Genomic DNA, 23,581 nt, shown 5'->3' on the forward strand with positions numbered 1-23,581 from the left:
CTCTGACCAAGCCTTGGATTTGCGAGTACGCAGGATTTCTTTACAAAGAAAGTATCCTTGCAACATCTTTATCATAGAGTCGCCATACAGTATAATGCGCATGAGCACCTTCAAAACGCCACTATCTTCTTCATATCAGCCCAGGACTGGACATCCATTGATTCAGACCTCCTATGAGGAGGAACATTCCAGTAAAGTGTAAACTATTATCATCTCTCAGTTTCAATGCCTCACCGCTATACGCTGTAAGTCATGCTACCATGCTGCGTACATGTTCGATCCCAGGCACTCCGATTCCGGTATTCACTTAGCAGTGTTTGAACGCTAGGATGCAATTCCGGCTGTGGCGGCTGCGCCCAAACGCGCTCTACCACGTCCTTCACGCCGAGGAGCTGCGCAAGGCAACAGGAATCCGGAGAGGGCTCTTGCTGTACCCGATCATATAGATCTTGAAGCCTCAGTGCCGTATGTGGCCCGGTCGATGGATCGTGCTGCAGGCCCAAAACTTCCAAAGCGCATTCGAGAGACGTCTTGACCCCTTTAGCACACTTCCGCTCCTTTAGCGCCTGAGCAGAGGGCAAGCTGAGAATATCGTCGGCAATCTTGCGGATCGCAGCCCGGCGCATTGTATGCACCTTCACTAGAATGTGGGTTAGCAGCTAAGCGTAATACCAGCCCCCAGACGACGCTTACATAAAACGCGTGCAAGAGGTCGAAAGTTTTTTATTTCCGTTTCCGTTCCCCTGCTCATCCTAACGGCTTCCAATGTTTTGATCTTAGAAACGTCCGGCAGTTGAAACAGCCAGGCGGCATGAACCCGCCCGAGCAATGCCAACGTCGATAATTCCTTATCAGACCTCAAGGGCGGAAGTGCCATAATCCACATGCTGCCCCACTCCGAAAATGCTTCCGCGCAATCGTACTTCCTCACTAGCCCGCCGACGGCGGCAATGTCGGCCAATGACAAAGTTTTAGGAACCTTCCAATTGCGAAGATGCAAAACATTCATAAATGTGTGGAACCGGTCCTCATCATACCACCGGACTTCGAGATCGTACTTCGGACTACTACAAGTCTGGCCCGTTGAGATGTGCTTGGTGAAATCTTCTCTGATTATCGGGGAAGCCAAAGTCAGATGGCGCGACGAAACTCTCAACTCTTGACTCAGAAATGTGACGGTTCGGCTAACCAATTCGCCTCCAGCCACATCCAGGAAGCGTCTCTCGGAAGCGTTGTCAGGTCCGTGTAATGGGGTGCTGGTGTGTTTCTGCTGGAGATCGCACGGTCTTAGTGCTTTCTTTATGAACGGAAGGGTCGATTTCAGTTGGTGCTTAAAGTTGCATCGTGCGTGCGTAGGGTCATGAGCCGGATCGCACTTGGGTTGTTGAAACTTCGGATCGTTCATCAGATCATGGAGTCTATCCTCGACCGTTTTGAGGCTCGTCTTGAGAAGAGCGGCTGCGCCCTTATGTTGGGAAGAAAGTGCCCAGTATTCCTCAAATGTGATATCAGGCTTCAGGTCCGGGTAAGCCGCTACTACGTATTCCCAGGCCTTGCTAAATGCCCTTAGGAGATGACGTCTGCAACGGTTGGAGAATTCTCCGTATTCCTGAGGACATATGTACGAAGGACTTCGATACTTTCTGATCTTCTTCGCCAGCTCGATCATGAGCGCATCCTGAGCCAACTTCTTGTAACTAGTCAGGAGCTCTATCGTCCTGTTAGCAGTGCCTACGTCGAAGCTCGGAGGTCTTACTGATGTCTAAATCCCACATGGGAAGACCTAGAGTTTGTATCGGTTCTCGAACGGTGTACATCGTTGTCCTTATACAATGTGCGAAAACATCCGTCAAACCAAAAACCCGCGCAATGCAGATCCAAAGAACCATATCGCGACAATACTCGGCAGGAAGCCCAGATTCCTGCCTCAAAGCCTTAATCCACTTCTGAATGAGCACTTCGACAGCCTCTTCGCATTCGTAGAAGTCGGCAAGAACGGCTAGCTTTGCCATCATATCGAGGGTCACCTTTGCCGGCAGTTTTGAATGCTTGAGGTGGAGTATCTGCATCAGAATCAGGAAGGCTTCTGGATCCCATCCTTCCGCAGTGTGGTGGTATTTGCCGTCAGCCTGCTTGTCCTGCCCCCAGCGCGGTGATGCCTTGACGGAGAATACTTTCGAGGCTAGTATCAAGTGACTCGAGGAGACGTGGTACTCTATCATAGGGCTGCTTTGGTCATGGAGGTTCGAAGAGTCCGTACAGTTGATGAGCGAGTCGACGGACTCTTTCGAGTCTGGGCCTTCATCCTTGTCTTCGTGGATATCGGAACCATCCCCGTCGTTTCCATTCTGCGCGCCACGGTCCAACTGTGTGTCATGGCTCTCCCAAACAGCAAACTCTACCGTGGGGTTCTTCAGAAAGATAATGGTATCGGCGAACGGATTGACCACATAGGGATCGGCCATGTCGATGTAATGACCGAGCCCGATACAGCCCCGGCGTACTGGTGCCAGCGTGGTAAATGTGTGTCAATTAGAAGGGTTGTCAAAGGTGCGAAGATGCGAGTCCGAGTTGGTGGGGAGGCGGTTGAGTGTAGAACTTGAAGTTTGTCTGGTGGGAGGGTAGCCTTTGGCGCGGCGGTGAAGGCGCCCAACAGGCAGTCACGTGCAGTGCCCCGATTAGTCGACATTGCATCATGGGAGACTTTCACGAGGGCGGCAATGTGCGACAGTGGAAATTTCGTACGCCAAGTTCAGAATATGCGACGTGATCACAGAGGTATACATGTTTGCGCGTCGATGAGACTACAAGCTTGGGGTGAGATCAGACGAAGAATCAAGTCCCACCTACGAAATTCTATACGTAATGATGCCACTTTTAACAGACGGGGATTTTCACCTGCACAATGAAGGCGCTCAGTCCTGTTTTAGCTCACTTCATGGGGTTCTGGCCATGAAAAGATCTTCAAGGGATGCTCAAGAACGCCATTGTTGGCTGGTTCCGGACATTACTGTGTATCTTTAGCAGTCACTGATTGAGTTTCTGGGAACAACTAGCTAATATCATGGCGGTGACCTGTCCTTATGGCGCTCATAGCAGTGGAAGCTTCATCGTTCAACAGGAATCTCTGGGCGTGTTAATTCAAGGTAACCCTGGGAATGCATACAAGTGAACAGGAGCACCCCAGCCACATCACAGCGGATCGAATGTAGAGTCCGGGTGTTCTATAGCCAAATACCTTCCGAGAGGAAATTCTCATTATCATCAATTGTCACCAGGTGTCTTACCATGTCCGCTGTCCGAACCTTTGAATGCCCCACTTCTTTGAGCACTCGCTGTCCTGGTCACACTGGACAAACTTTCACCGCCTTTGATTCATCATACATGCTTTGCTAATGAAGACGGCCTAGTGCTTGGGACTACAGCCCCCTGACTGCTCCGCAAATTCTCGAGCTTGCACTGCATATCCAAGAACTTGGGTTGAGATTCATTCATGCGTTGAGAGGTTTATGTTGTTCCTGTCGCAATGAGGCAGCTCATTATTGGATCATGTGCGTGGCTTGCCGTGTAACTTTCGCCGATGATTGTGACCTTTTCCCCTTGAAAACTAATTTATGAGCGTTGAATGGTGCAATCGTTGCTGGATTGTGAACAATCTTTCGCTATGAAGAGCAAGGTATGACCGGGGCTGGCTTAACTCAAGTTCTCCTTGAGTGCGAGGAAAATACCTGGAATTTTTACAGAGATGGCTATCTTGTATTATTTCTCTCTTGCCTGCCACTGTCCGAAGGTATGGATTCATTTGAAGCTTAGAAAGAACGGAACTGCAATTGTAGTCCCTATCATCAAGCCACAGCATCTAACGAAGAAAGTAAACATGCATAGTAACTAGGCCATGCTGTTGGTCATCCAAGTTAAGGCTCCCAGTGTTGCCTCACAAGTTTCTTTTCAGAATGCTCATGGAGTGGTCTCCGAGGTAATTACGGAGGCGACTCTTAGTATCGAGGTTGGGTGAGGTTTATGCAAGCTTAGCTCCAATATTTTTCGGGCACCCTGGTATACGCTTGCTTCAGCTCCAAGCCTTCAGTGTCCGCTTTGACCGAATCCATAAGCTCCTGCATCCGATTGTGCAAATCGCAGCGGTCCGTATTAGAATGAACCGAAGGATCGCGCGAGGGTTTACGGCCGAAATGATACGAATCGTATGAATGATCATACGAAGACTGACGTGGCTGTGAATACCGATCCAAGGACTTGTAGCTGCTCAGCTGTTTCCGCAAATATTCCCACGACAGTCCCCAGAACGGCGGCAACGGACAGTCGTCCAAGCCCCCCACGCCAGGCGTAGATGCAAGGTGCTTTGTGAGGGCTCCAAGGACGGAAGCGCCACACACGAATGAGAAGGAGGCACCCTGCGGGCACACATACTCTGGGCTTCGAAACGTGTCAAGCTCATGAAACAGTCCGTTAACTATACGATCGATGATACTCAGTCGCCTGCGGTTTATTTGGCCTCAAGAAAGGTTAGAACATGGACATGTCCTCGCTTTGTAGGGTCTTACAAATATAATTCTTATCCGGAGCCCCCTGGTCCAAAGGAAGGCCGAGTGTTTGAAGGGGCTCGTCCGCATCCCGAATTGCCACGCGCGTGATGTTTTTGAACAAGCTAGATACGCCGAACACGCGCGACACACACATCCAGAGTATGAGTTCCCGGCAATAGGTTGCTGGGGGCGGATGATCAGTCCGCAGAGCGGTTAACCAACAGGAGGTGTGCCACTCCACAGCCCGCTCGCACTCATAGAAGTCGACTAGCACGGCGATTTTGGCCATCATCTCAAGGTCAACAGTTTTGGGAACGGCTTGGTTCTGAAGGTGGAAGATATTCATCAAGATGAGGAAGGCATCCGCGCACCAACCAGAAGCGCTGATATAGTACAGTCCGTCGGGTTCTTTTTCCTGCTTCCACCTTGGATCGTTCAGACTGTTGCTAAACACTCTGGAGGCCAGGCTGAGATGGCGCGATGAGACAAAGTAGTGGACTTCGCCTTCTTCCAAATCTTCCGTTTCTGCTGAAGCTCGGTCGGAATGTTTTGCATCATGCATACGGTCGTCTGTTAAGGAGTTTAGCTAATGACTATCCTGACAGGAAAAAGAACATACCCGACTGGTTTTCGCTATTGGAGTCGGTGCTCTCGCCCATTTGCGAGCCATTGTCTTCGGTTCTCTCACGCCACACAGCGAAATTTTTGGGAGGATTCTTGAGTATGATAACTGTGTCTGCTTGAATATCGATGTGATGACCTGTGATCTCCATGTTGGTGAGCCGAACAATGCGGCGCCCGATTCAGTGAGAGACCACTGTCAGTGGTTTTGGCGGTTCTGGTGAGGATGAGGCGGAGCCGCGGAGACAGAAAAAGAGACAGCTTCGGAAATGGTTGTTGAACTTGTTTTGATGCGCAATTGGACGGGCGTTTGTCTGATTGGTCAGCTGCGGATGCAAACGGCTTCGGCTTTCTATCTTTCACCGCAGCGGTGAAGAGAGAGGAACAGGTACTTCCTCCTAGCTACTTCTGATCTAGTAGTTAAGACAGCGTCCAGCCAATGCTCAAGAAGAAGTTCCGATGAGTAGTGCAATGATAATGTCTTTGCATGATGAAATTCTGAGAGAGTCTCCCGGGATAACTGGGGACCTTGTACTCTGCTCTCATTGCGATATGCCGCGAACATGAAAGCATTTACCTAGGCACGCTTCAACCTCATCCACAGTGGCCCTTTCTCCCAGAGACCGAAAATCTTTTGATCGCCTATCCAGTCTCCACATCTCTCCTCATCAAGCTCCATATCAAAATTGAAGCAAATCTTTGCTAGAATAAGTCGCATTTCAGCATATGCCAGATTTCGGCCAATACAGTTTCGAGGACCGAGAGAGAAAGTAGCGCGCGCGGCGCGGTCATCATCCGCATATTCGGTAGGGGGAGGATTTAGCCATCTGTCGGGCACAAAGGAATTTGGGTTGCGGAAGTTTGTCTCTGAAAGACTTGTCGCATATTGGGAAACCTCCACCGATGTCTGCAGGCGAATCTGTCAGTCTAATACTTCAAGAAGGGTTCTAGTGCAAACTTACCCCTCCAGGGACCCACTGTCCGGCCATCATAACACCCCCTTTCGGGACGATTCTGTTTCCTTGCTTCGGTACTGGCGTGTATATGCGCATGCTCTCGTCCAGAACTGCTAACATATACTCAAGCTTACTGACGCTTTGCAGATCTATCTCGCTCTCGTCCTTGAACGAAGCTCTAACCTCCTGCTTCAACCTCTTAAAAACCTCGGGATGCTTCAGCAAGAGATATGTGGTCCCGGACAGTAATGTGGCAGTAGTTTCACTGCCGGCAAGGACCAGCGCCGGCGCATTCGCCACCATCTCCGGCTTCGTCATTCCTGTGCCCTTTTCGAAATCCGACTTCTCGATTACTTTGTCCCAGAAGTCTCCTCTTTCAGTCCCTTGCTCGATGCGCGCCTCGATTTGCGCTTCATTCCTCCTCAGATTTTCCGCTCGGAACTTTGCTAGCTTCTTAGGCACCAGGTAGGGTAAGATTGCGGTAAGGTGGTATCGCTTGATTGCTGCAATGACTGGGAAGCTTTTGACGTTTCCGCCTATCGCCGCGATCCATGGATCCGTTCTTTGCTTTTCAAGGCACCCAAATGAGGAGCCAAATGCGAGATCTCCTATTACATCAAAGGTAGTCCAGTTGAACCATTCGGCGATATTCGTATATTCGCCTCTGTCTGCTGCTTCCTTCAGACGTTTGACGAGAAGCTCAATCAAGGCTTGAATCCGGGGTTGCATCTCCTTCAACCCTTTGTCACTGAAAGAATGGCTCAGTAGCCGCCGGAACCGGCTGTGATCTTCCGCATATGCACTGAGGACATTCCACACTCCATTGGCAGAAGTAAGGAATTCGATGCGGTCTTTATCGAATTCGGAGTAACCGGTTACTGCAGGATTATGGTGGCCGTATATGGTTTTGAGCGCCGCTGAGCTGGTATATGACAGCTCCCAAGGTCCAACTCGAACCACTGGGCCGTAGCGCTTGTGCAGTTCGAGTTTGTCGAAAGGAAATCGCCCTTTGAGAAGTGACAGAGTGGCAGGTAGGCGATAGGCGCGCCAGAGTAGAGGGCCGGGATAGGAGCGGAGCGGGTGCAGGGTCACATTGTATATGCCATATAGTGCTACCTGTCAGTGTTGTTAGACATCACCGTTTCTCTTAACAGCAAGTATCAAGGTAAGAGAAGTCCATACTGCAACGACCCATGCCGCTACTAGCAGCACCAAAGCCTGCAACATCTTTCACAATGCCGAGGTGGTTGAATTGTTGGAAAGCCAAACGACTGCTGCGTTCATTAGGCACCGTAAAGAGGCCACTCTCCATGGTTTCATATATCTGAGAGAGGACTGATGATCCTAAGCGTTGTTGCTGGCGCCATCTCGCACGAAATGCATGCGCCCCAGGGCTCACATAGAGATTCAGCGGAATCAGCACTAGAATGCCATCAGCTGCCAAGCCCTCCAGCTCACAACGCGAATATACAACACGATGAATGGCCTAATCTTCCGCAAGATATTCGCAAGGATGCTGTACCACCAGCCTCAAAAGTCCAGGCTTAAGAGCCACAAAGGCCTAGTCATAGTCCACCATTGATTCGGCAGATACAAAATGGAGCGAATACTGTCATCCTTTCTGATTGTCTGTTCGATGACGCTAGGACTAAGGCGCGATGGGGAAGTAGATAGTTATAGAGTGCTAGCGCATGTCAAGTTGCACCTATCAAGGGGTTATGAGACAGCCCTGGAGGTGACACGACGCTCGCCGGGGAAACGGCAGCCATCAACGGAGAGACGATGGCGCGGGGTGAATATATGCTTCACGTGAATATCACGTGAAATTGAAATGGGCCGTCAACGCCTCCATCTGCAACGAGTAGACAGGGTTGAAACAAATGCTGGCATTGAAGACCGAGTAGTGGGATAACATATCCGTAGTGTAATCAGAGATTTGACCAGGCCATTACCTCGATGCTACCATGTGGGGACCATGCTTAGCGTGAGACCCTAGCCCAGAAACTATCACCACTCCCACCACCACAACACTCCATAAGTGAAAGCGAAGAGTCACGGGTTTCTTACATCAATTGATCCAGTATAACAGTAGTTGTGACATGTCTCTGGACTGTGAGATCAGCGGGCGCGCAGTGAAGGCAGAGAGATCGTCGTTGACGTCATGAAGTTCGCCTTGATTTACATAGTACAGCCACATTCATCACCCCCCAACACAGCATTTAAACTCCGACGCAGGGAAAGATTTAGTTTCTCTTTTCTTCTCACTAGTATTGCACAGTACAACTGTTGAAGCATTACCCTATCATCAGGCCATCTCCCAAGCCTTCATATCACCCTTGAATATACCCTGAACTACACTACAACCCCTGCCAACCAAACCAACACCATGCCTCTCTTCGGATCCCGCCGCGAGACTACTCCTCCTCCCGCTACCACATCCCCAACCACCACCTCCCACAAGACTGGTCTCTTCCGCCGCCGTTCATCCTCTCCCCATTCCCCCACCACATCCACATCTCCAAGGCGACACTCGGGACTCCTCCACCGGGGCCCAACAGAGGATGCTTCCATCATAGCTGCAAGGGAGAGCCTGATGCAAGCCGAGGCCCTCGAGAGGGAGGCAGACAGGGCACTGTTCAACGCCCGTGCCGCCGTCCGAGAGGCTCGCGAGAATGTCAAGAGGCTTGAGCGCGAAGCTGCTGAGCAGGCTAGACTGGCCAAGATCAAGCAGACGCAGGCGAAGGCTATTGGCAAGAGGGGCAAAGCTCTTGGACGTAAGTTCGTCGCTTGAAAGTCGATATTTGGGCAGTGGTGCTGATGTACATGTAGGTCATGGTCTATAAACGTTGCGAACACTATTATCCAGATTTAAAAAAGTGTGAGCCATGATCTATTAACCCTCGAAAGTTGGGTACGGGCCCCAATATATCCCGCATGGCGAGTATTCCGAAACGAGCGACACTGGCCTTATGGACCGGCCGGCACAGCTCTCTGTTCTCGGTTACGACAAACCTACCATGATCGCCGTCATTATTTTCTTTTCCGATTTCTTTGGTCCCACTGTATGATAATGTGTACGATGAAATTGGGTCTTTTTGTATATTATACCAAAGTTGATATTCCGAGCGCGGAAACTGGAGTTTAAGGTTAACTGAACAATCATACCCTTTTTTCAAACCTATCCCATTTCTCAAAAAATATTTGTGCTGTTTCTCTCCCAAGTGTTCTGCCCGCTTGCATTCATAGGGGCCGCGAGCCTTTGCAGCTTGGCCTGGGCGATGTCGCGGTCCAAGGTCTAGGTGATATATACAGCTCCGTCAAAAGTTACGCCTGGCATGCCCCAGGCAGCACGGACTTCAGTTCTCAGTCATCGTCGTATTTTCCATAGACGACTTATTGCGTATATGACAACATTCCCAAAAACAGCCAAGGTCTACTGCGGCATCCATGCTGCCTCCAGTTACATATAATCCCAAACCGCAAAGAAAGAGCCCTTACGTCCAACTCCTAGCTATGCAACAAACAATGAGACCCTCCGTCACTCACCCACATTTCGCACTTGCTTCCTCACCCTTCGCTATCTTAGCGAAAGTCTTAACAATTGAAGTAACCATGACAATGCACCCAAACCCCACAACGCCCATAGCCGCATAAGTCTTCGCACTCCGTTTCGCCAGTTTAATATAACACAAAGGAGGTAATATGTAAGCCAGAGCACAGGCCGAAGTTGCGCCAAACAATTCGAAAACGACACCCAAGTCGCAGGTAAGGAGGGAAATCGTCATGGCGGAGACGACGAGGCTGGTCGTGAAGATCATATGACGGTTCATATTGTACGGCTCATTCGCGAACCAGTAGTTGTTCATTACTTCTCTGCAAACGAAAGCTTCGAGAGGGAGCGTGGTAAGCATGTTGAGGCCGAAACAGAGCCGTGCTATGTTGACCATTATGTTATCGTCTGGGAAATTGTTGAGCACGTTGCCGACGGTTTTGGATCCGAAAGTTAGGAAGCCCGACAGTGCCATGGCAAGACATGCAACGAGCGAGATGCCGGTACTGTAGTGGGTTACCCGGGCGAAGCGGTCGATCGTTGGCTTGCGGAGAGAGCCGTATATCAGGAGACTGTTGTGGTGACAGACAAAGGCAAAGGAAATAACGCCGATTGCTTCGAAGATTTCAGAGTTGATGAAAAGGAGTCCCCGCAGGGAGCCGCGGTTATCACTAGGAACGCGGAAACTTTGTGTGAGAACAGTTACAATGATAATGATCATGCTGACGAGTGCGAGGCCGCTGGCTTTGGCGAGCTATACGGTATGTTAGCCTAAAAACACACGCGAAACGAACCATATGCGGACCTTCGCAATGTCCCGGTACAGTGACAGCGGATATGATATGCCCAGAATGAAGAGAACTATAACAGCTCTCCGGTCGGTCAGGAGCCACAGGAAGTGGGTATCAGCGAGAGAAGGGAAAAGAGCAAGGAGCACACGGGGTATCGTATCTCCAACAATTACACAGAAGGCTACCATGCCTCCAAAGGCGCTATAGAATCATTAGCGGCGCGTGCTTTAGGGGTCCACGAGCACGCTCACAATAGCCATTGTGCCAGAGAAATCGCTATCAATCCTGATTTTCCAAAACAGTGTTCCACGGTTGCTTGGAAAGAGTTCGCTCCGCTGAGCTTGGAATTAATCACGATAAGGCGGATCGTCCAGTCGACTACTACGGTAAGTCCGACAAGGAGAGCAGTACCGGCGACAAGTCCGGCATTACGAAAGGCATATGGCTGGCCAATAATACCGGCTCCACTGCTTGCCGTCAACCTCACCATTGCACATTCGCAGGTAAAGGACTTTCTACGCACATTATGCTATTCGCCATATTCATAAATGCACTGCGCATTCCGCTTCGCGGACGTGCATTCTCCAGGTGCTCCTCTGGATCAAATTCATCGGCAAGGGTGACAGTGGGAGCCTCGATGCCAGTGAGCAGGGGGAGTCGTTGCACACGTTCCCTTCCTTCTGACCCCTGGTATCCATTTGCATCCATGTAGTCTTCCCCTTCGAGCTCGACCCATTCAGCTCCATGTGGGTTGCCGTTCAAGCTCCTCCGTACCGGATCCTCCTCGAACCGGACTCTGTTAGGCGTCCGCGGCGTTCCGCCGGGGCGGGGTTGGGCGAACGACGAGTGCCGCTTTCCATCAGGGTGACCATTGGCATTGGGGTGTGCTGGAGTAGAGCTACGGGAGGTAGACGAAGTGGATGACTGCCGCGAAGTTGCGGTTGATGGGATCGGGGACAAGCGTCGTTGTTGCACGCTTTCACTTTGTTCTGGTTCCGCATCCGAATCTGATTGCTGATGCTCATCAAGAAGCTGTTGGGACTCGCTCATCGTGGCATTGTCAGAGTGTCGATTGATGTCTCTGTCTGTGAATAGGCGGCTATCGAAGGTGTATGTCTTTAAATGATCCCTGCATGTGGAAGCACGCTAGGCGGAAGAGGAGTTAGTTCGCCAAGGCCATCTTTTAGGTTTAGCCTGAGATCTCCTTTTCATTCACCCTCAACAAACAACTGTGGAGTTGGGTATTGTCCACCGTGTATGTATATATATATATATATATACGTAACGTAATCATAGTCACCTCGTTGCATCTAATTATCGTTGTCTGCAGCTGAATTCTTGCCAAGGTCTTGAAAGTTCTGCGGATCTAGAAAGTCAGGATCTATTTCTGAATCCAGTATTGCACATACAAAACGCCTCACAACCTTCATATACTCTCCTAGATGATGGTCACGGGACGAGTCGTTGATTTACAATTACTTCACGGCTTCCAGTCCGATTAACAGGGAGAGGGCAGAAACCACAGTCTCAAGTATTACTCCGATGATAAAGGGGCAACAGCGACATCAACAGGAAGGAAAATACCGTCTGCCAAAAAGACAGGGAAGTCGTTGGATACCAGTCTATTGTAAGAAGCTTGGAATATAAGAAAAGAAGGCCATGACTTTTTTGACTGCGATCCAGGACTCGGGACGATTTTGCATCGACAGGCTCGAAGACGTTACCTTCCAGGTATTCCCCACCTCCCTTACACCCTTTCGCATACTGGACTGCTGTCGGCCCTACGAAAGCGGAAACTCGTCCTCTCAGTATAATCCCTCATCAGCCATCCAGGCCTCTGCAGACCCGGGCAGAGTTGCCACCAAGTCGGGCAACTCCTGGAGAGTTGTATCAATGCAAGTCAGCAACGTCTCAAGTGCTGTGTTTAATTGTTTGAGTCGTTCCAAAGCTCTGGTAGCAGTCTTGTCATCGGTTGTAGATGGTCGGAAATGGCATCTCCATGCTTGAATTTTCCGATACATTCGGTTGGCGCTTACAGTGAAGTTGGTACTTGCTTCTGTAAGCCGCTTGACATAGTCTCCAAACATGAAACACTCGGATTGGATGTTGTCTATCTTGTCCATAACGGTAAATCAGACGATTACAATGGGTAAGGATTATCGAACGGCTCGGATTGGAGTCCACTAGACGGTGAGTAAATTAGGCTCGGAGAACACTGATTGTGCAAATTTCTGCAGCTAATATGTGCTCCAAAGGCAGTGCGGGTTGTTCTGTTGTTATGGGATCTGAAGATGACTTTTCTCTCGGGTAGCAATCGGTTTCGCTGTCATGCGGCTTACGGCTGTGACCAGCTTCAAACCTACTCTTCGATCATTCCACAACGAGCACGTGGAGAGCTACAATAGAAGCGTGTCCAACAAACGGAATTCCAAGGTGAGGGATCACTAGGATAACCCTCTTCAGCGAGCGAGCATAGATGCAATTCACGACTGTCGACGTGAATCATCTGCCCATGTCCCCGCTTCAAAGCTAGAAGAGGTTGATTTTCAAGGAAACGATTCAATGAAATTATACCATATACAAGGAATCACTTATCCCATATCAAAGACCAACCGTAAATCAGACTATTTGGACTTGTCGATAATCCATCCCTATGTCTGGCCAGTCATGCACGCGTAGCCCACTCGAGTATGCAATACCGACACGCGCGAAGTCTCCCGTTTCCAGTGGCTTTAACACCAGCATGCAGGGAGCGTCAACGGTGGGGGCATCGAATATTGTGACAAGTAAACCGCAGAGAGTTTGCTGTTCCCAATCTTTCATGTCTTCATCCGAAGCAAAGAAAATACGGTCCCTTTCCCTTTGCCCAGTCTCGGGCAGACGTGTCACAAAGATGTCCTTTCCGATGTTGTAAGCAGCCAGTTGCCAAAAGGGTCCGGTCATAGTGAGTTTGCCATCTTTCACTGCTCCAAACCTGTTCCCAACATGGGACACAGAGACTGAGTCGACTGTAGCCAAACACGTGTGTGCAACTTTCCACCTCGAATTATCCCAGGTAATCCTGCCGTCGATTGAAGCCCATGACCAGGAAGGGGCTCGGTATTCTGCTGGACGGACTCTTGAACACGTTTTAGCTACAGACCAGAGAAGTGCGCTTGGTAGGAATGTCTTCCAGATTCCAGCCAGATAATCAGTATCTGAAGATACGTTCGATATGGCTCCTTCTATATCTTCAGCAATGCTGGCAAGAGCAATCAATTTGTCTTCCGGTTTGGTGAGTTCTCCCCTAGAATAGTCCGTAACCAAAGATTCCCAAAAGACTTGAAGCTGCTCTTGTGGCAGCTTATCTCGAAGTGGGTAAAATTGCGCTGAGTCGACAGACTGAGTAAGGACGCATTCTTGAAATTGATCATACACAAATTTGGAGAGAAACCTCGTGGAGTCCGTGAGTTCGTAAGGAAGTCCGTCGATGAATGTCTCGCAGCAATTGTCGGTTCAACATTCCCAGAAAAGCTAATCCCTTCCGAAGTGGAGCACCCTGCGGGCAAGAAATCGTTCTTGAAATGTCCAGGCGCGTCGGAAAAGAGGAGTCCGCATGCACAATGTTCGCCAAAACTCTGCATCAACAATGTAATATTTCTCTTCGATCTCAAGACTGAGCTCCTTCGTCCAATCATGATCTTGAAACATAGGGCATTGAGGCGGTTCATCGTAGATTCTGATATTGCGCTCGAATACGCAGCCGTCGCTAGCATCTTTCGCTCCCGCTGCTGAAAGAGCAAGAAGAGAATGTTTGTAGACTTTACTTCTCAATGTAGCCTCCCTGATCGCGTCTTCGCTCGAATCCTGAATAATGCAGAGGGCGTCGATCCATAGATAATTGATTCCAAAACCCTTGGTGATACTGATTGCCTCTTGAAATGTTTTTGGTAGCTCTGACATTTCAATCTTGTTCGTCCAGCGCTCCAGATTCTGGGATTGGAGCTTCGGAATAGGAATGTTGCCCCAAACGTGAATTAGCGTCGCATAGTCTCCGCATGGTTTTATTTCATCCGTGGTAATCAATCGCAGGCTCGTATCAGACCCTCTCAAATCAAGAAGGCGTGTAGGATACCAGGCAACGTTCAGGTCTTGATTGCACCGGTCATGAGAGGATATACATCGGTTAAGCCACGCCTTCCCTATGCTTAGAGAAGTTGTTAACCTATTCTCTGTTGGGAGAGGATCCGATAGATGACGAAATGTTTCTTGAGAAATCAGTCACCTTCAATTTCAACACCGGCTTGTATGGATCTCACCAGGATTGTATCGAAAACAAGTGAACACTTCCAAGAATCCATACGGGCCGCTCTCCTTAGGGCTTAAATTGCGAGAGAAGAAGATCTTTGCATCGCCGAGCACATCTCGGGGCTCGTCAGTCGTTCTCATAGCTATACAGAATGTTATCGGGCGAAGCGACCGGAGGTCTTCGAAATCGAGCTCGATGAAGACCATCGGCCACAATTTGGAGCATATGAAACAGTTATCGTCTGACGCTCTTTTGAGGTCGAAGGATGTTTGATGGTGAGGAACACAGAGATCACGTTTCAGTCGTGAGCCAGGCTGTAGGAGATGAGGCTTGATATTCGTGCAAGCTTCGCATAGGTACATGGTGGGGGAAGTTTGGAACTTGCAGATCGAGAGCTGTTGTTGTCATTTTATGATCACCGTCATTGTGAGTCAGCACCCAACTGGGTCACAATTTGCACTACAAGAACGGGCCAAATCTGGACACCTGCACTCCGGGCTCTTCACCAGGGTAACACCAAAAGCTTCCATTCTGTTCTTCGACAGACTTGCAAATCAAGGGACACACTTGGCCTCTATTATTTATGTTTGGTATCGATATTGTCGTTCATTCATAACTGATAGCCACAACACGACCTGGAACAACCTCTCCTCCGACGGGAGCTCTCATACCACCGTTGGTTACAACATATAAGACGTTCCTGTCTCTGGCCGTCCTACCAATCGTCGCAGCGGTTGGGCCAGCCATTCCGCTACTGTCAATGCTTCCAGCAAAGATCTTATGGGTTCCATCCGGCTCCACCCTCTCAACAACATTGTAATTGTCCCGCACGACAAATGCAGTGCCGTTCTCCAGTATAGCGAAGTCATCGTTGTCAACCAAATCGGAAGCAACGGTCTCGGCTGCGCCAATGGCCTTCCCACTCTCGAGATCGATGCGAATGCGGTGTAGCTTTCCAGTGAAGGAATTGGTGTAATAAAAGTGATCACCTAATAGCTTGATGCCGTTGATTCCGGAGATAAAGCGCGGGATTGCGGTTGGTTTCATTGTGACATCGTCAAGGATGACTTCGCTTTTTCCGGTTCCAGTATCCAGTTTTATAACGTTACCTGCCATTGAATCCGCGATAAGCACAGTGCGCTCCTTCAGCTTCGTCATGCCGTTCAATAAGTTTCCCGTGGGTACGTCTGCAATCTTTGATACCGATGCTTTCCCGTGTTTATGACCACTTCTCCGTAGATCCGCTTGCCATATACTCCATGACCCCGGTTGCGTCGCGTTCCCTGCCACAAATGCAAAGACGTCGTCCTCCAGCTCTGTTATCCCAAGGAGACTCGTGATGCCAGGAGTCCCGGCGAAAGAATGTATCAGTGTTTGCGTGGGGTCGTTGCTTAGTGGCGAGATGGAATGTAATTCTGGGGCAGAGAGCAAAGTGACTAAAAGATCGCCATTTGATCGTGTTGCGACGTTTTCGATCCAAGTGCCTTTGTTGGGGAACTGGTACACTATTCTCATGGTCGACCGTGGGATAACAGCTTGAAAGGTTGGCGGGACGAAGCAGGCCGCTGTCAATAGTAGGTCTGCTAAAGTAGCTCTGTACATTGTTATTTGCGTATTCTGCTGTGTGGAAGGAAGTGTTCGAAGAAGTTAGCCTGGAAAAAGACCATGTACATCTGAGTTTCTCAGCTGTTGTTATATCTGTTTTCTCATACCCTTGTATTCAAGATGCCCCCGCTCGGGCCGTGTTCCGTGGTTGGTGTCATGGGCAGAATCTCGTTGGAGATGTATCGCGCGAGACATTCCTGCCCGCCTTCACGCCAGTAAGGGCCTCAGCGACGCCCTTTTGCGTCATTACAACGTGCTTGAATTAAGAATGGCGCCCTTCAAACACCACAGGGGTGTATTTGGCCCTTTTCGATACACGCTACAAGCTGCAATGAATCACGATCAACGTGTAAGGGAGGCCGCTAGCACTTCGTCAGCTTATCTTTGGCGAGTGCTTTTCGTTGAATTGACATGTGCGCTTCAGTGGCTGTGTATCTGACATGGGATCCTCATGTGTGGCTATGCCGTCCACTAGATACAGATGCCTAGTGACATAATCCTTCATCCCATAATTGGAAGAGCAAAGGATCCAACCATCAATACCGGCGGTTGTTGAGAGAAATTGGCTGCTTGAATTTCATGGGTTTTAGGTTATCTACCTTCGCACCCAGAAATCGAACCGCAATTGAGACTGGGCCAGCCTTGAAGTGGCTAAGCGGAAGCAGAACTCTCACGGTGCTTCAATGAGACTGCGAAGGCAATACTATTAATTAACCAGCGCACCAAATTTGAGGGATGTGTCTGAAACTAGTTCTGTTACGATGTTTCGTCTGTACCGAGCTTTGTTTCTTACACTAAGGTATGCTGCTATATATTGTCCGCTATCTGTTTCAAGTGCGATACGCTGAGTCTTGCTCCACTAAGCCAACTTTCGAGTGCAGCGCCCTCGAATACATGTCAGACCACGATCCTAATTCCTAACGAGGGTCCAAACTCACAATGGTGTTAGAAGTTGAAACAATTACGGCCGTTACTCTAAGAATCATTGCCTTAGTGAGGCACATGAAAACATGCATTGATACATACCCGAGATAGGTAAAATCGTGGAATAACTTGTTAATTCCTCCTCAGCGCACTCGGTTGACCGTAAGTGTATCTCATGGTTCACCGTAGGATCAGACACACTGCAGCCGCAAAGAGCGTGGAAACGAGTCCCTTTCGGGTAAACTATCCCTCCATCGCCACACCGTAAAGGGATACTCTTTGTACCACTCGCTTCAAATATTGCCAGAGAGCCTGTCCAGTGTGCCGCGTACGCATGCATCGGCATATTGCTGCCGTGCATTGGTAGTGCATCGGTTGATCTCGAATCTCATCCAATATTAAATTGTCTACCAACGCCGAAACTCGCTACGGTCAAAGCCTCGTTGAAAATGTTCCTCTAAACTTGCGCTTTCTCCATCTCGCCGGTTACATTGATTCTGGGAAAATATGAGTGAGTCCGGATTAGTAGATACATTCGCAATCGATATGTGTGAAAGCATCGCCTAGATGCAGCAGTATATGAGACATCACGCATCATCCCCATTTCTTGCTGCGCTTACACTGCAACGTTGCAGGAAACCCATCTTTCTTGGTTTAACGAACACTACGGTGCCAGGGTTTCCCATCATCACCAATTCTTGCAAATGATGCGAAGTCTGGTCTGGATCGCTGGCCACACGTGCCATGCGGAGAAAATAGATTAAAACATAAAATCATTAGCTTTCGCACGAACCACATCTTTTCGAGACAGCACGAATGAAGAAATCCGCCCATGTTAGAAATTCGTTGGCAATCACAGGAAATATGTAAGAGATCTATAGGTTATTGCCGATGACGAGAGCTTGCTATGGTGTGACAAAGCCTCGCAAGTATAAATCTGGAAAGATCAGCATAATAGTTCACTGCATCTGAAACACTTCACTTGTACCTACTCACGTCTAAAGAGTACAAGCAAGGCCAAAATGCTATCCCAACTCGCCCTCTTACTGGCTCTCGTGCCCTCCCTCGCTCTCAGCGTACCGACGGCCGCCGGTTCAAAACACAACGTCTACCTCGTTCGCTGCCAACCTTCCGATCCAGACGAGGACGTCATCGTTGCGGCAGCTTTCTTCCGGGACGGACCTATCAAGGAGGGCTCAACTCTGCAAAACCCAACCGCACTAGTGACTGTCAGCGGAAGCTCACCGGAGTGGGAGGGGAGACAACGACGCGTACGACTCGACGAGGGAACATTCACCACGAACATCAGCGCGGACGCAAAGAAGGCGGCTAAGGGGTCCATTGCCGGCGACGCGAAGCTGGGAAGCGAGCCGTTTGTGTGTTTCAAGGATGGGACGACCAAGTTTTCGGTGAGGTACGACCGCGAGAGGTATTCGTGTACAACGGATTACTGGTGTCCGAGCATTGATGTGGGTGATGCGAACTAGGGGTTGGAGCTGAGTGTCAGTGGACTGTGCCTGTACGAATTAAGGATCAGAGTTGGCGACTGCGGTAGTAAAATACACTTGGGCATCTTGACAACGCAGGGAGTGTGGTTTCGTTATTTCCAGGTCACAGTGTGTTCACTTCACCATGGGTGCTTCCTATCTGGGCGACTACTACTCGGGCCCAGAAAAACATTGGAGCGAGAAAGAAGAAAAGATTTGCCCAAAATCTCCGCCCCTTCACATAAAACTATTCTCCATCGGGACAATTCCAACGCAACATGTAGACCTCATCGGAGGCATTTCCAAGCTCAGCTCCCACTTCACCAGATCGCCGAATCGGCCAAGCTCAAAAATGCCTTCTCAAGAACGAAACCCCAAGCCATCTTTATGGGGACTACGGCCGTGGTATAGACACAACAATAACTGTATAGCCCCGCAATATCGGGATTTTAGCCTCTGTACAGGGGCGCAGAACAACTCCCTTCGGCAGTTGCTGCACATCATCACTTCCCACAACACAACTGCGATCTGAACACCGATCTTCCTGTATGCCTCTCCACATACATTGAAAGAATCGCATATCATCATATGAGAATGCGGGGCATAATTGGGAAATATGATCGCCATGTGTACATGTATTTACATCCATCCTCACCCTGACCGCCGACAGTCTCCCATTCACTGTCTCATCATCCAACTTCAAGGCCTCTTTGGCCTTCCCCAACCCTCACAACAATGCGTCTATCCCCGTTCAGCACTCTTCTCCCGCTCCTCCCTCTCACATCCGCGCTCCCATCCCCACCCACACATTCCCAAAACCACACCCTCACCTCCCTAACCACGCACCTCCACAACATCGAATCCCTCCGCTCCATAAAAGACACGACCCGCCTCTTCACCCACCTCCTCCACCAAGGCCACCACTCCCTCCTCCCCACCCTCTTCTCCACAAACGCCACCCTCCACTGGGGCCCCGCCAACGCCCCTCCCACCACCAACGACTCCAGCACCACAATCCTACACGGCGCAGACGCAATCGCGCAATGGCTCTCCGCAGACGCGGGAGCCATGTCCGGCTCCCCCTCCCAGCCAGGAAGCCTCGACGCCATCGTGATTGAGAATCCCGTGATTTCGCTCTCTGCGACGGGGACGGCGGGCAAGGGGCGATGGAATAGTTTGCGCTTCCAGGGCGATGGGGGAGGGGGTGTGCGGTTCCGCGGCGGGATTTTTGAAAACGAGTACGTTTTGACTGAGCGAGGGTGGAGGATTTCGTTGCTGAGGTATTATGGGTTGTATGAAGGGGGTGGACGGGAAAGGGAGGCGTATAAGGAGGGGTGGAGGAATGTTAACGGGAGGGGGGTGCCGGTTGTGCCGTATCATTTTACCCCTGAGGGGAGTGGGGTGCTGATTCCTGAGGCTGCTGGGGAGGATAAGGGAGTATCGTTGGGGGAGGAGGAGTTGGAGCGACGGATTCGGAGATTGAATGATGAGGATGAAGTGAGGAATTTGATGCATGCGCATGGGTATTATGTTGATCGTAGGATGTGGACGGATGTCGTTGATCTGCATACACCTGACTCTATCGTTATTCTGCGAGGGGAGGGCGGAGGGATTTATACGGGGTTGGCAGGCGTACGTCAAGCGCTGGAAAGAATGGGACCGGAAGGCCTCACACAGGGGATCAATAACGACCATCCCATCTTCGATATCATTGTCGAGGTCAATGAAAATGGGAAAGAAGCGATTGCACGGGGTTTGGAGATTGCCATGATTGGGGATGCTGGCAAAAAAACGGCGAGATGGGAGTTCAACCTTTTCCGGAACCAGTTTGTAAAGGAAGGCGGTGTCTGGAAAATCAAGGTTGTGGATATTACGCCCTTAATGGTGGCTGACTACTACGAAGGATGGGGATACGGAGGACTGAAGAAGCCAGTTGGGTACATCCCGCCGTTACTGAACATCTCCAAGCCAACATACACGCCTAGCCGAATGTCAACAACCACATCTCTCAAGAGCAGCTCCGTGAGGAGGAAAGTGACAGCAACGAAGAGAACCGCAGACCTCTCCGACCTCGCCCGCCGCCTCTCCCGCTCGCTCGCCTACGATGGCGCCGAAAACCAATCGCACGCCTACGGCTACCTCCTCGACGACATCAACTGCGCCGCCATGGGCGCGCTATTCGCTCGCCGCGGCCACAAAGCCTCTCCCTTTGCAGGCTTCTTCATCACACCGGAGCGCGTGGCGCAGGCCTGCTTCACCTCGTACGGCACCAACCGCTCCGCCCTTCGTAACAGCATATCCTTCCACTGGCGGCCCCAGCCCGTCGTCCTCGTCTCTCACGATGGCCGTAGCGCAACACTTCGAGCACGGCTCCTCCAGCCCTCGACCTCGACGACGAAACCCGGGAGCTTCAACGGCGCCATCTACCATGACCAGATGGTTCTTGAGGACGGAAAATGGCGCCTCTGGAGCGTCACGATCGACGAATTCTACTGGCAATCGTCTTCTTGGGAGGGTGGATGGTCCGCTGCTACCCCGAGGAATTCATCAGCGCCGAATCCAGGGGGTGCGACGTGGACGACGAGGTATCCGCCGGACCTGACGATCGCGGAGGTGGGGGAGAGGGAGGCGACTTTTAGAGGAGGGAGTGGGAAATATATTGAGTGGCCGGATATCCAGAGGATGTGGTGGCAGTATAGGAATCCAGTGAGTGGGAGGGTGCCGGAGAGCTATTGGCCTGGGTGTGTGCCGTGTAGGGTGAAGGAAGATTGGGCGTTGGAGAGGAATGGGTATCAGGAGCCGGTGGATTGGCCGTGGTTGAGAAATAGGACTGTGAACTAGTGTAGAAGTCGGGCCTAGGAGTCATCAGTAAAAAACGACGTGGTATCAGATCGAGAGGGGGTTGCCCTCTGTGGATTAGCATTCCAAGACTGCTGCTGCAACTGTGCAAAATGCTCGAGCTAGGTGCACATGCAAGCCTAGGACCTAGGAAAAAAGGATACTAGCATTGTATACCATCTTGTTCGATATAAGAGCACCGAAATGATGCTCTATTGCCCAACTGAATGACTTGCAAAGGTTCAAGATACCGGATTCTCTGCACCGGGTTGCATACAGCCGAATGGAAAGCTTCTCAGACATGTTCTAGCAAGAGGCTGTTCCGCGCCATAATTCCATCTCAACGTCTGTGGAGGCTTCGAAGTTATCACCAGAAGCTTGGCGACTATGGTCTTTTAAATCGCAATCGGCCCTCGACCCGTCATCTTTCCATCTCAGGCGAACCGGTGGTTGCTCCTTACGAGTCCTCGCCCCGTTCCGAGTCTAAGATTATGTCTTGCGCACTCCCCCACCTTCCATGTCTCTCCCAGCACATGTCTGACATCAGGCTCAACACTCCCCTCAGCGACATTCTTCCCTTTCTTGATACCCACTCGTTCAAACCTCGTCTTCCTCCTCAGAACCGACTGTGTAAGAATCAGCACCGCAATCGTAGCAGCCAAACCCATGAACAATAACTGCAACCACTTGACAGCTTGCTATCCCTAAGAATCAGTCTCCGTTAATGGCTCCAGCACTCACAACTGCAGTACTCACAGCCATCCGACAAACATGCGGAACCAAACCCATCCCCTCAATTCTCAAGTCATTCGAAACATTTACATCTACCCCAGTCTCAGCCCTTACATCCGCCGCACTATTCTGCACCGCCGTTGCTGTATCCTCGACGAATTTCTTCAACATGGGCAAGGCGCGGCAATATGCCATTTCCCTCGTGCACATGATCCACCGGTCAGTACGGGATGGGTCCGAACCACTCAACGTGGTCGTGCAGCCATACTCATCCGGGCCTTTGCGAGAGAAGTGCAGGATAAAAGACGCAAGTGCCGAACCAAATGATGCGCTCAGGACGACGAGGGAGAGACCGACCCAAAGACGGCGCCGAGGCTAGGGGGTTGGTTAACTACCGTTTTCGCGAATAACTGGGAACGGGCAGGGCGAAAAGTGTGGACGTACGAGCTCATAGTCCGTATCAATGTTTTCGCTCCGTAATTTGCTCCAAGCCATAAAAGTGATAACGGCTGCCAATCCGCCCAAGCAGGCAGAAATTATTGCCGCATCTGTCGATGATGACACATAGTCGACAATCGTGGCCGTCCAGTCGAGGTTCATAAAGCGAGCAGTGGAAGCCCCCAGGACAATGCCACGGGTTATCATCCTGTCTCCAGCGACCCAGTAGAAAGTCGTCAAGCCTGCACATGCGAGAGAGAGGATAAAGAGTAGCACCGTAGGGACCAAGGACCATTGGAGAACTAAGCGATATAGCATGAGGGAAGCCATTTTGGCGATTGTGTTCTTCTTTTGCAGACCAGTGATTCCACGTAGCAATAGACAAGCGACAAAACAATGAGGGGAAAGCTTAGGAGATAGAGGCAATTGAGATAGGAAGACATGCCGAGTTTGCTTTGTCTTTCTTTTGCCGGTAGATAACATCCTCCACTGCGCCTTCCTACGCCTCCCAGTGCGTGCCCACGCCGTGCGCAGCTCGCACAGGAGAGACTCGTGCGCAAGTCCGGAGACGTCGCAGGTCAGTGTTGGAATTTCAGCCCAAGTACAAGCCTCATTCATCGGTAACCGGCCTCGGACTATCTACCGTGCCTAAATCTCCAGAATCCTATTGCGCAACAGTCAGACTTAACAGTACGCTGTCACTATCGTGCTTACACCGCGCTTAGCGGGGCGATGTGAGAGGTCAAGAATAGAATCGGCGCCCAGCTGTGCCACCCCAGCCTTGTTCGGGGAGCTTATGCAGGTGCT

At 50.5% G+C, this 23,581-nt stretch overlaps 10 protein-coding genes across 10 annotated transcripts; 3 read left to right on the plus strand and 7 right to left on the minus strand.

Annotated features, from left to right (window-relative positions):
• Positions 1 to 222: 222 nt before the first annotated feature.
• EI97DRAFT_475841 (uncharacterized protein) lies at positions 223 to 2,465 on the minus strand (the record flags this gene model as incomplete). The annotated part of the gene is made up of 4 exons (XM_033801930.1): positions 223 to 236; positions 272 to 640; positions 694 to 1,710; positions 1,757 to 2,465. The coding sequence occupies 4 exons, from the start codon at positions 2,463 to 2,465 to the stop codon at positions 223 to 225; spliced, it is 2,109 nt and encodes a 702-aa protein (XP_033652782.1).
• Positions 2,466 to 4,028: 1,563 nt separating this feature from the next.
• Positions 4,029 to 5,317, minus strand: EI97DRAFT_379665 (uncharacterized protein; the record flags this gene model as incomplete). The annotated part of the gene is made up of 3 exons (XM_033795724.1): positions 4,029 to 4,513; positions 4,563 to 5,072; positions 5,164 to 5,317. The coding sequence occupies 3 exons, from the start codon at positions 5,315 to 5,317 to the stop codon at positions 4,029 to 4,031; spliced, it is 1,149 nt and encodes a 382-aa protein (XP_033652783.1).
• Positions 5,318 to 5,529: 212 nt separating this feature from the next.
• EI97DRAFT_81998 (cytochrome P450) lies at positions 5,530 to 7,506 on the minus strand. Its single transcript, XM_033803112.1, has 3 exons — positions 7,304 to 7,506; positions 6,128 to 7,237; positions 5,530 to 6,072 (listed from the first exon to the last, which is right to left on the minus strand). Exons 1-3 carry the CDS (start codon positions 7,346 to 7,348, stop codon positions 5,743 to 5,745), a joined length of 1,485 nt encoding a protein of 494 aa, XP_033652784.1. The 5' UTR covers positions 7,349 to 7,506; the 3' UTR covers positions 5,530 to 5,742.
• A 906-nt stretch (positions 7,507 to 8,412) lies between these two features.
• On the plus strand, positions 8,413 to 9,081 carry EI97DRAFT_434472 (uncharacterized protein). Its single transcript, XM_033798637.1, has one exon. It carries the CDS (start codon positions 8,508 to 8,510, stop codon positions 8,910 to 8,912), a length of 405 nt encoding a protein of 134 aa, XP_033652785.1. The 5' UTR covers positions 8,413 to 8,507; the 3' UTR covers positions 8,913 to 9,081.
• Positions 9,082 to 9,313: 232 nt separating this feature from the next.
• Positions 9,314 to 11,540, minus strand: EI97DRAFT_420880 (uncharacterized protein). Its single transcript, XM_033797042.1, has 4 exons — positions 10,986 to 11,540; positions 10,714 to 10,929; positions 10,477 to 10,663; positions 9,314 to 10,425 (listed from the first exon to the last, which is right to left on the minus strand). The coding sequence occupies exons 1-4, from the start codon at positions 11,510 to 11,512 to the stop codon at positions 9,664 to 9,666; spliced, it is 1,692 nt and encodes a 563-aa protein (XP_033652786.1). The 5' UTR covers positions 11,513 to 11,540; the 3' UTR covers positions 9,314 to 9,663.
• A 2,435-nt stretch (positions 11,541 to 13,975) lies between these two features.
• On the minus strand, positions 13,976 to 14,635 carry EI97DRAFT_379926 (HET-domain-containing protein; the record flags this gene model as incomplete). Its single annotated transcript, XM_033795735.1, has 1 exon — positions 13,976 to 14,635. A coding segment is annotated over one exon (660 nt), but the record flags the coding sequence as incomplete, so codon positions are not given.
• Positions 14,636 to 15,273: 638 nt separating this feature from the next.
• On the minus strand, positions 15,274 to 16,705 carry EI97DRAFT_494852 (uncharacterized protein). The gene has a single exon (XM_033802407.1). The coding sequence runs from the start codon at positions 16,350 to 16,352 to the stop codon at positions 15,357 to 15,359; it is 996 nt and encodes a 331-aa protein (XP_033652788.1). The 5' UTR covers positions 16,353 to 16,705; the 3' UTR covers positions 15,274 to 15,356.
• Positions 16,706 to 18,262: 1,557 nt separating this feature from the next.
• On the plus strand, positions 18,263 to 18,766 carry EI97DRAFT_475860 (uncharacterized protein; the record flags this gene model as incomplete). Its single annotated transcript, XM_033801931.1, has 1 exon — positions 18,263 to 18,766. Exon 1 carries the CDS (start codon positions 18,302 to 18,304, stop codon positions 18,764 to 18,766), a length of 465 nt encoding a protein of 154 aa, XP_033652789.1. The 5' UTR covers positions 18,263 to 18,301.
• Positions 18,767 to 19,588: 822 nt separating this feature from the next.
• On the plus strand, positions 19,589 to 21,586 carry EI97DRAFT_363468 (uncharacterized protein; the record flags this gene model as incomplete). Its single annotated transcript, XM_033794987.1, has 2 exons — positions 19,589 to 20,757; positions 20,794 to 21,586. Coding segments are annotated over 2 exons (1,962 nt in total), but the record flags the coding sequence as incomplete, so codon positions are not given.
• Positions 21,587 to 21,781: 195 nt separating this feature from the next.
• EI97DRAFT_434476 (uncharacterized protein) lies at positions 21,782 to 23,197 on the minus strand. The gene is made up of 3 exons (XM_033798638.1): positions 22,781 to 23,197; positions 22,361 to 22,711; positions 21,782 to 22,302 (listed from the first exon to the last, which is right to left on the minus strand). Exons 1-3 carry the CDS (start codon positions 23,102 to 23,104, stop codon positions 22,039 to 22,041), a joined length of 939 nt encoding a protein of 312 aa, XP_033652791.1. The 5' UTR covers positions 23,105 to 23,197; the 3' UTR covers positions 21,782 to 22,038.
• Positions 23,198 to 23,581: the final 384 nt, after the last annotated feature.

The sequence above is a fragment of the Westerdykella ornata genome (assembly GCF_010094085.1).
Source record: "Westerdykella ornata strain CBS 379.55 unplaced genomic scaffold EI97scaffold_15, whole genome shotgun sequence".
NCBI lineage: Eukaryota > Fungi > Ascomycota > Dothideomycetes > Pleosporales > Sporormiaceae > Westerdykella > Westerdykella ornata.

What these genes read in the sequence shown, in the direction of transcription:
- EI97DRAFT_81998 (XM_033803112.1), bottom strand. Translation starts at nt 7,348, where the DNA reads ATGTTGCAGGCTTTGGTGCTGCTAGTAGCGGCATGGGTCGTTGCA. An exon ending in TAGCGGCATGGGTCGTTGCA is followed by an intron (nt 7,238 to 7,303) that starts GTATGGACTTCT and finishes CAACACTGACAG; the next exon opens with GTAGCACTATATGGCATATA. An exon ending in GACAGTGGGTCCCTGGAGGG is followed by an intron (nt 6,073 to 6,127) that starts GTAAGTTTGCAC and finishes ATTCGCCTGCAG; the next exon opens with ACATCGGTGGAGGTTTCCCA.
- EI97DRAFT_434472 (XM_033798637.1), top strand. Translation starts at nt 8,508, where the DNA reads ATGCCTCTCTTCGGATCCCGCCGCGAGACTACTCCTCCTCCCGCTACC.
- EI97DRAFT_420880 (XM_033797042.1), bottom strand. Translation starts at nt 11,512, where the DNA reads ATGAGCGAGTCCCAACAGCTTCTTGATGAGCATCAGCAATCAGATTCG. An exon ending in AATATGGCGAATAGCATAAT is followed by an intron (nt 10,930 to 10,985) that starts GTGCGTAGAAAG and finishes GACGGCAAGCAG; the next exon opens with TGGAGCCGGTATTATTGGCC. An exon ending in TGTACCGGGACATTGCGAAG is followed by an intron (nt 10,426 to 10,476) that starts GTCCGCATATGG and finishes CATACCGTATAG; the next exon opens with CTCGCCAAAGCCAGCGGCCT.
- EI97DRAFT_494852 (XM_033802407.1), bottom strand. Translation starts at nt 16,352, where the DNA reads ATGTACAGAGCTACTTTAGCAGACCTACTATTGACAGCGGCCTGCTTC.
- EI97DRAFT_434476 (XM_033798638.1), bottom strand. Translation starts at nt 23,104, where the DNA reads ATGGCTTCCCTCATGCTATATCGCTTAGTTCTCCAATGGTCCTTGGTC. An exon ending in TTGATACGGACTATGAGCTC is followed by an intron (nt 22,712 to 22,780) that starts GTACGTCCACAC and finishes CCAACCCCCTAG; the next exon opens with CCTCGGCGCCGTCTTTGGGT. An exon ending in CGCATGTTTGTCGGATGGCT is followed by an intron (nt 22,303 to 22,360) that starts GTGAGTACTGCA and finishes TCTTAGGGATAG; the next exon opens with CAAGCTGTCAAGTGGTTGCA.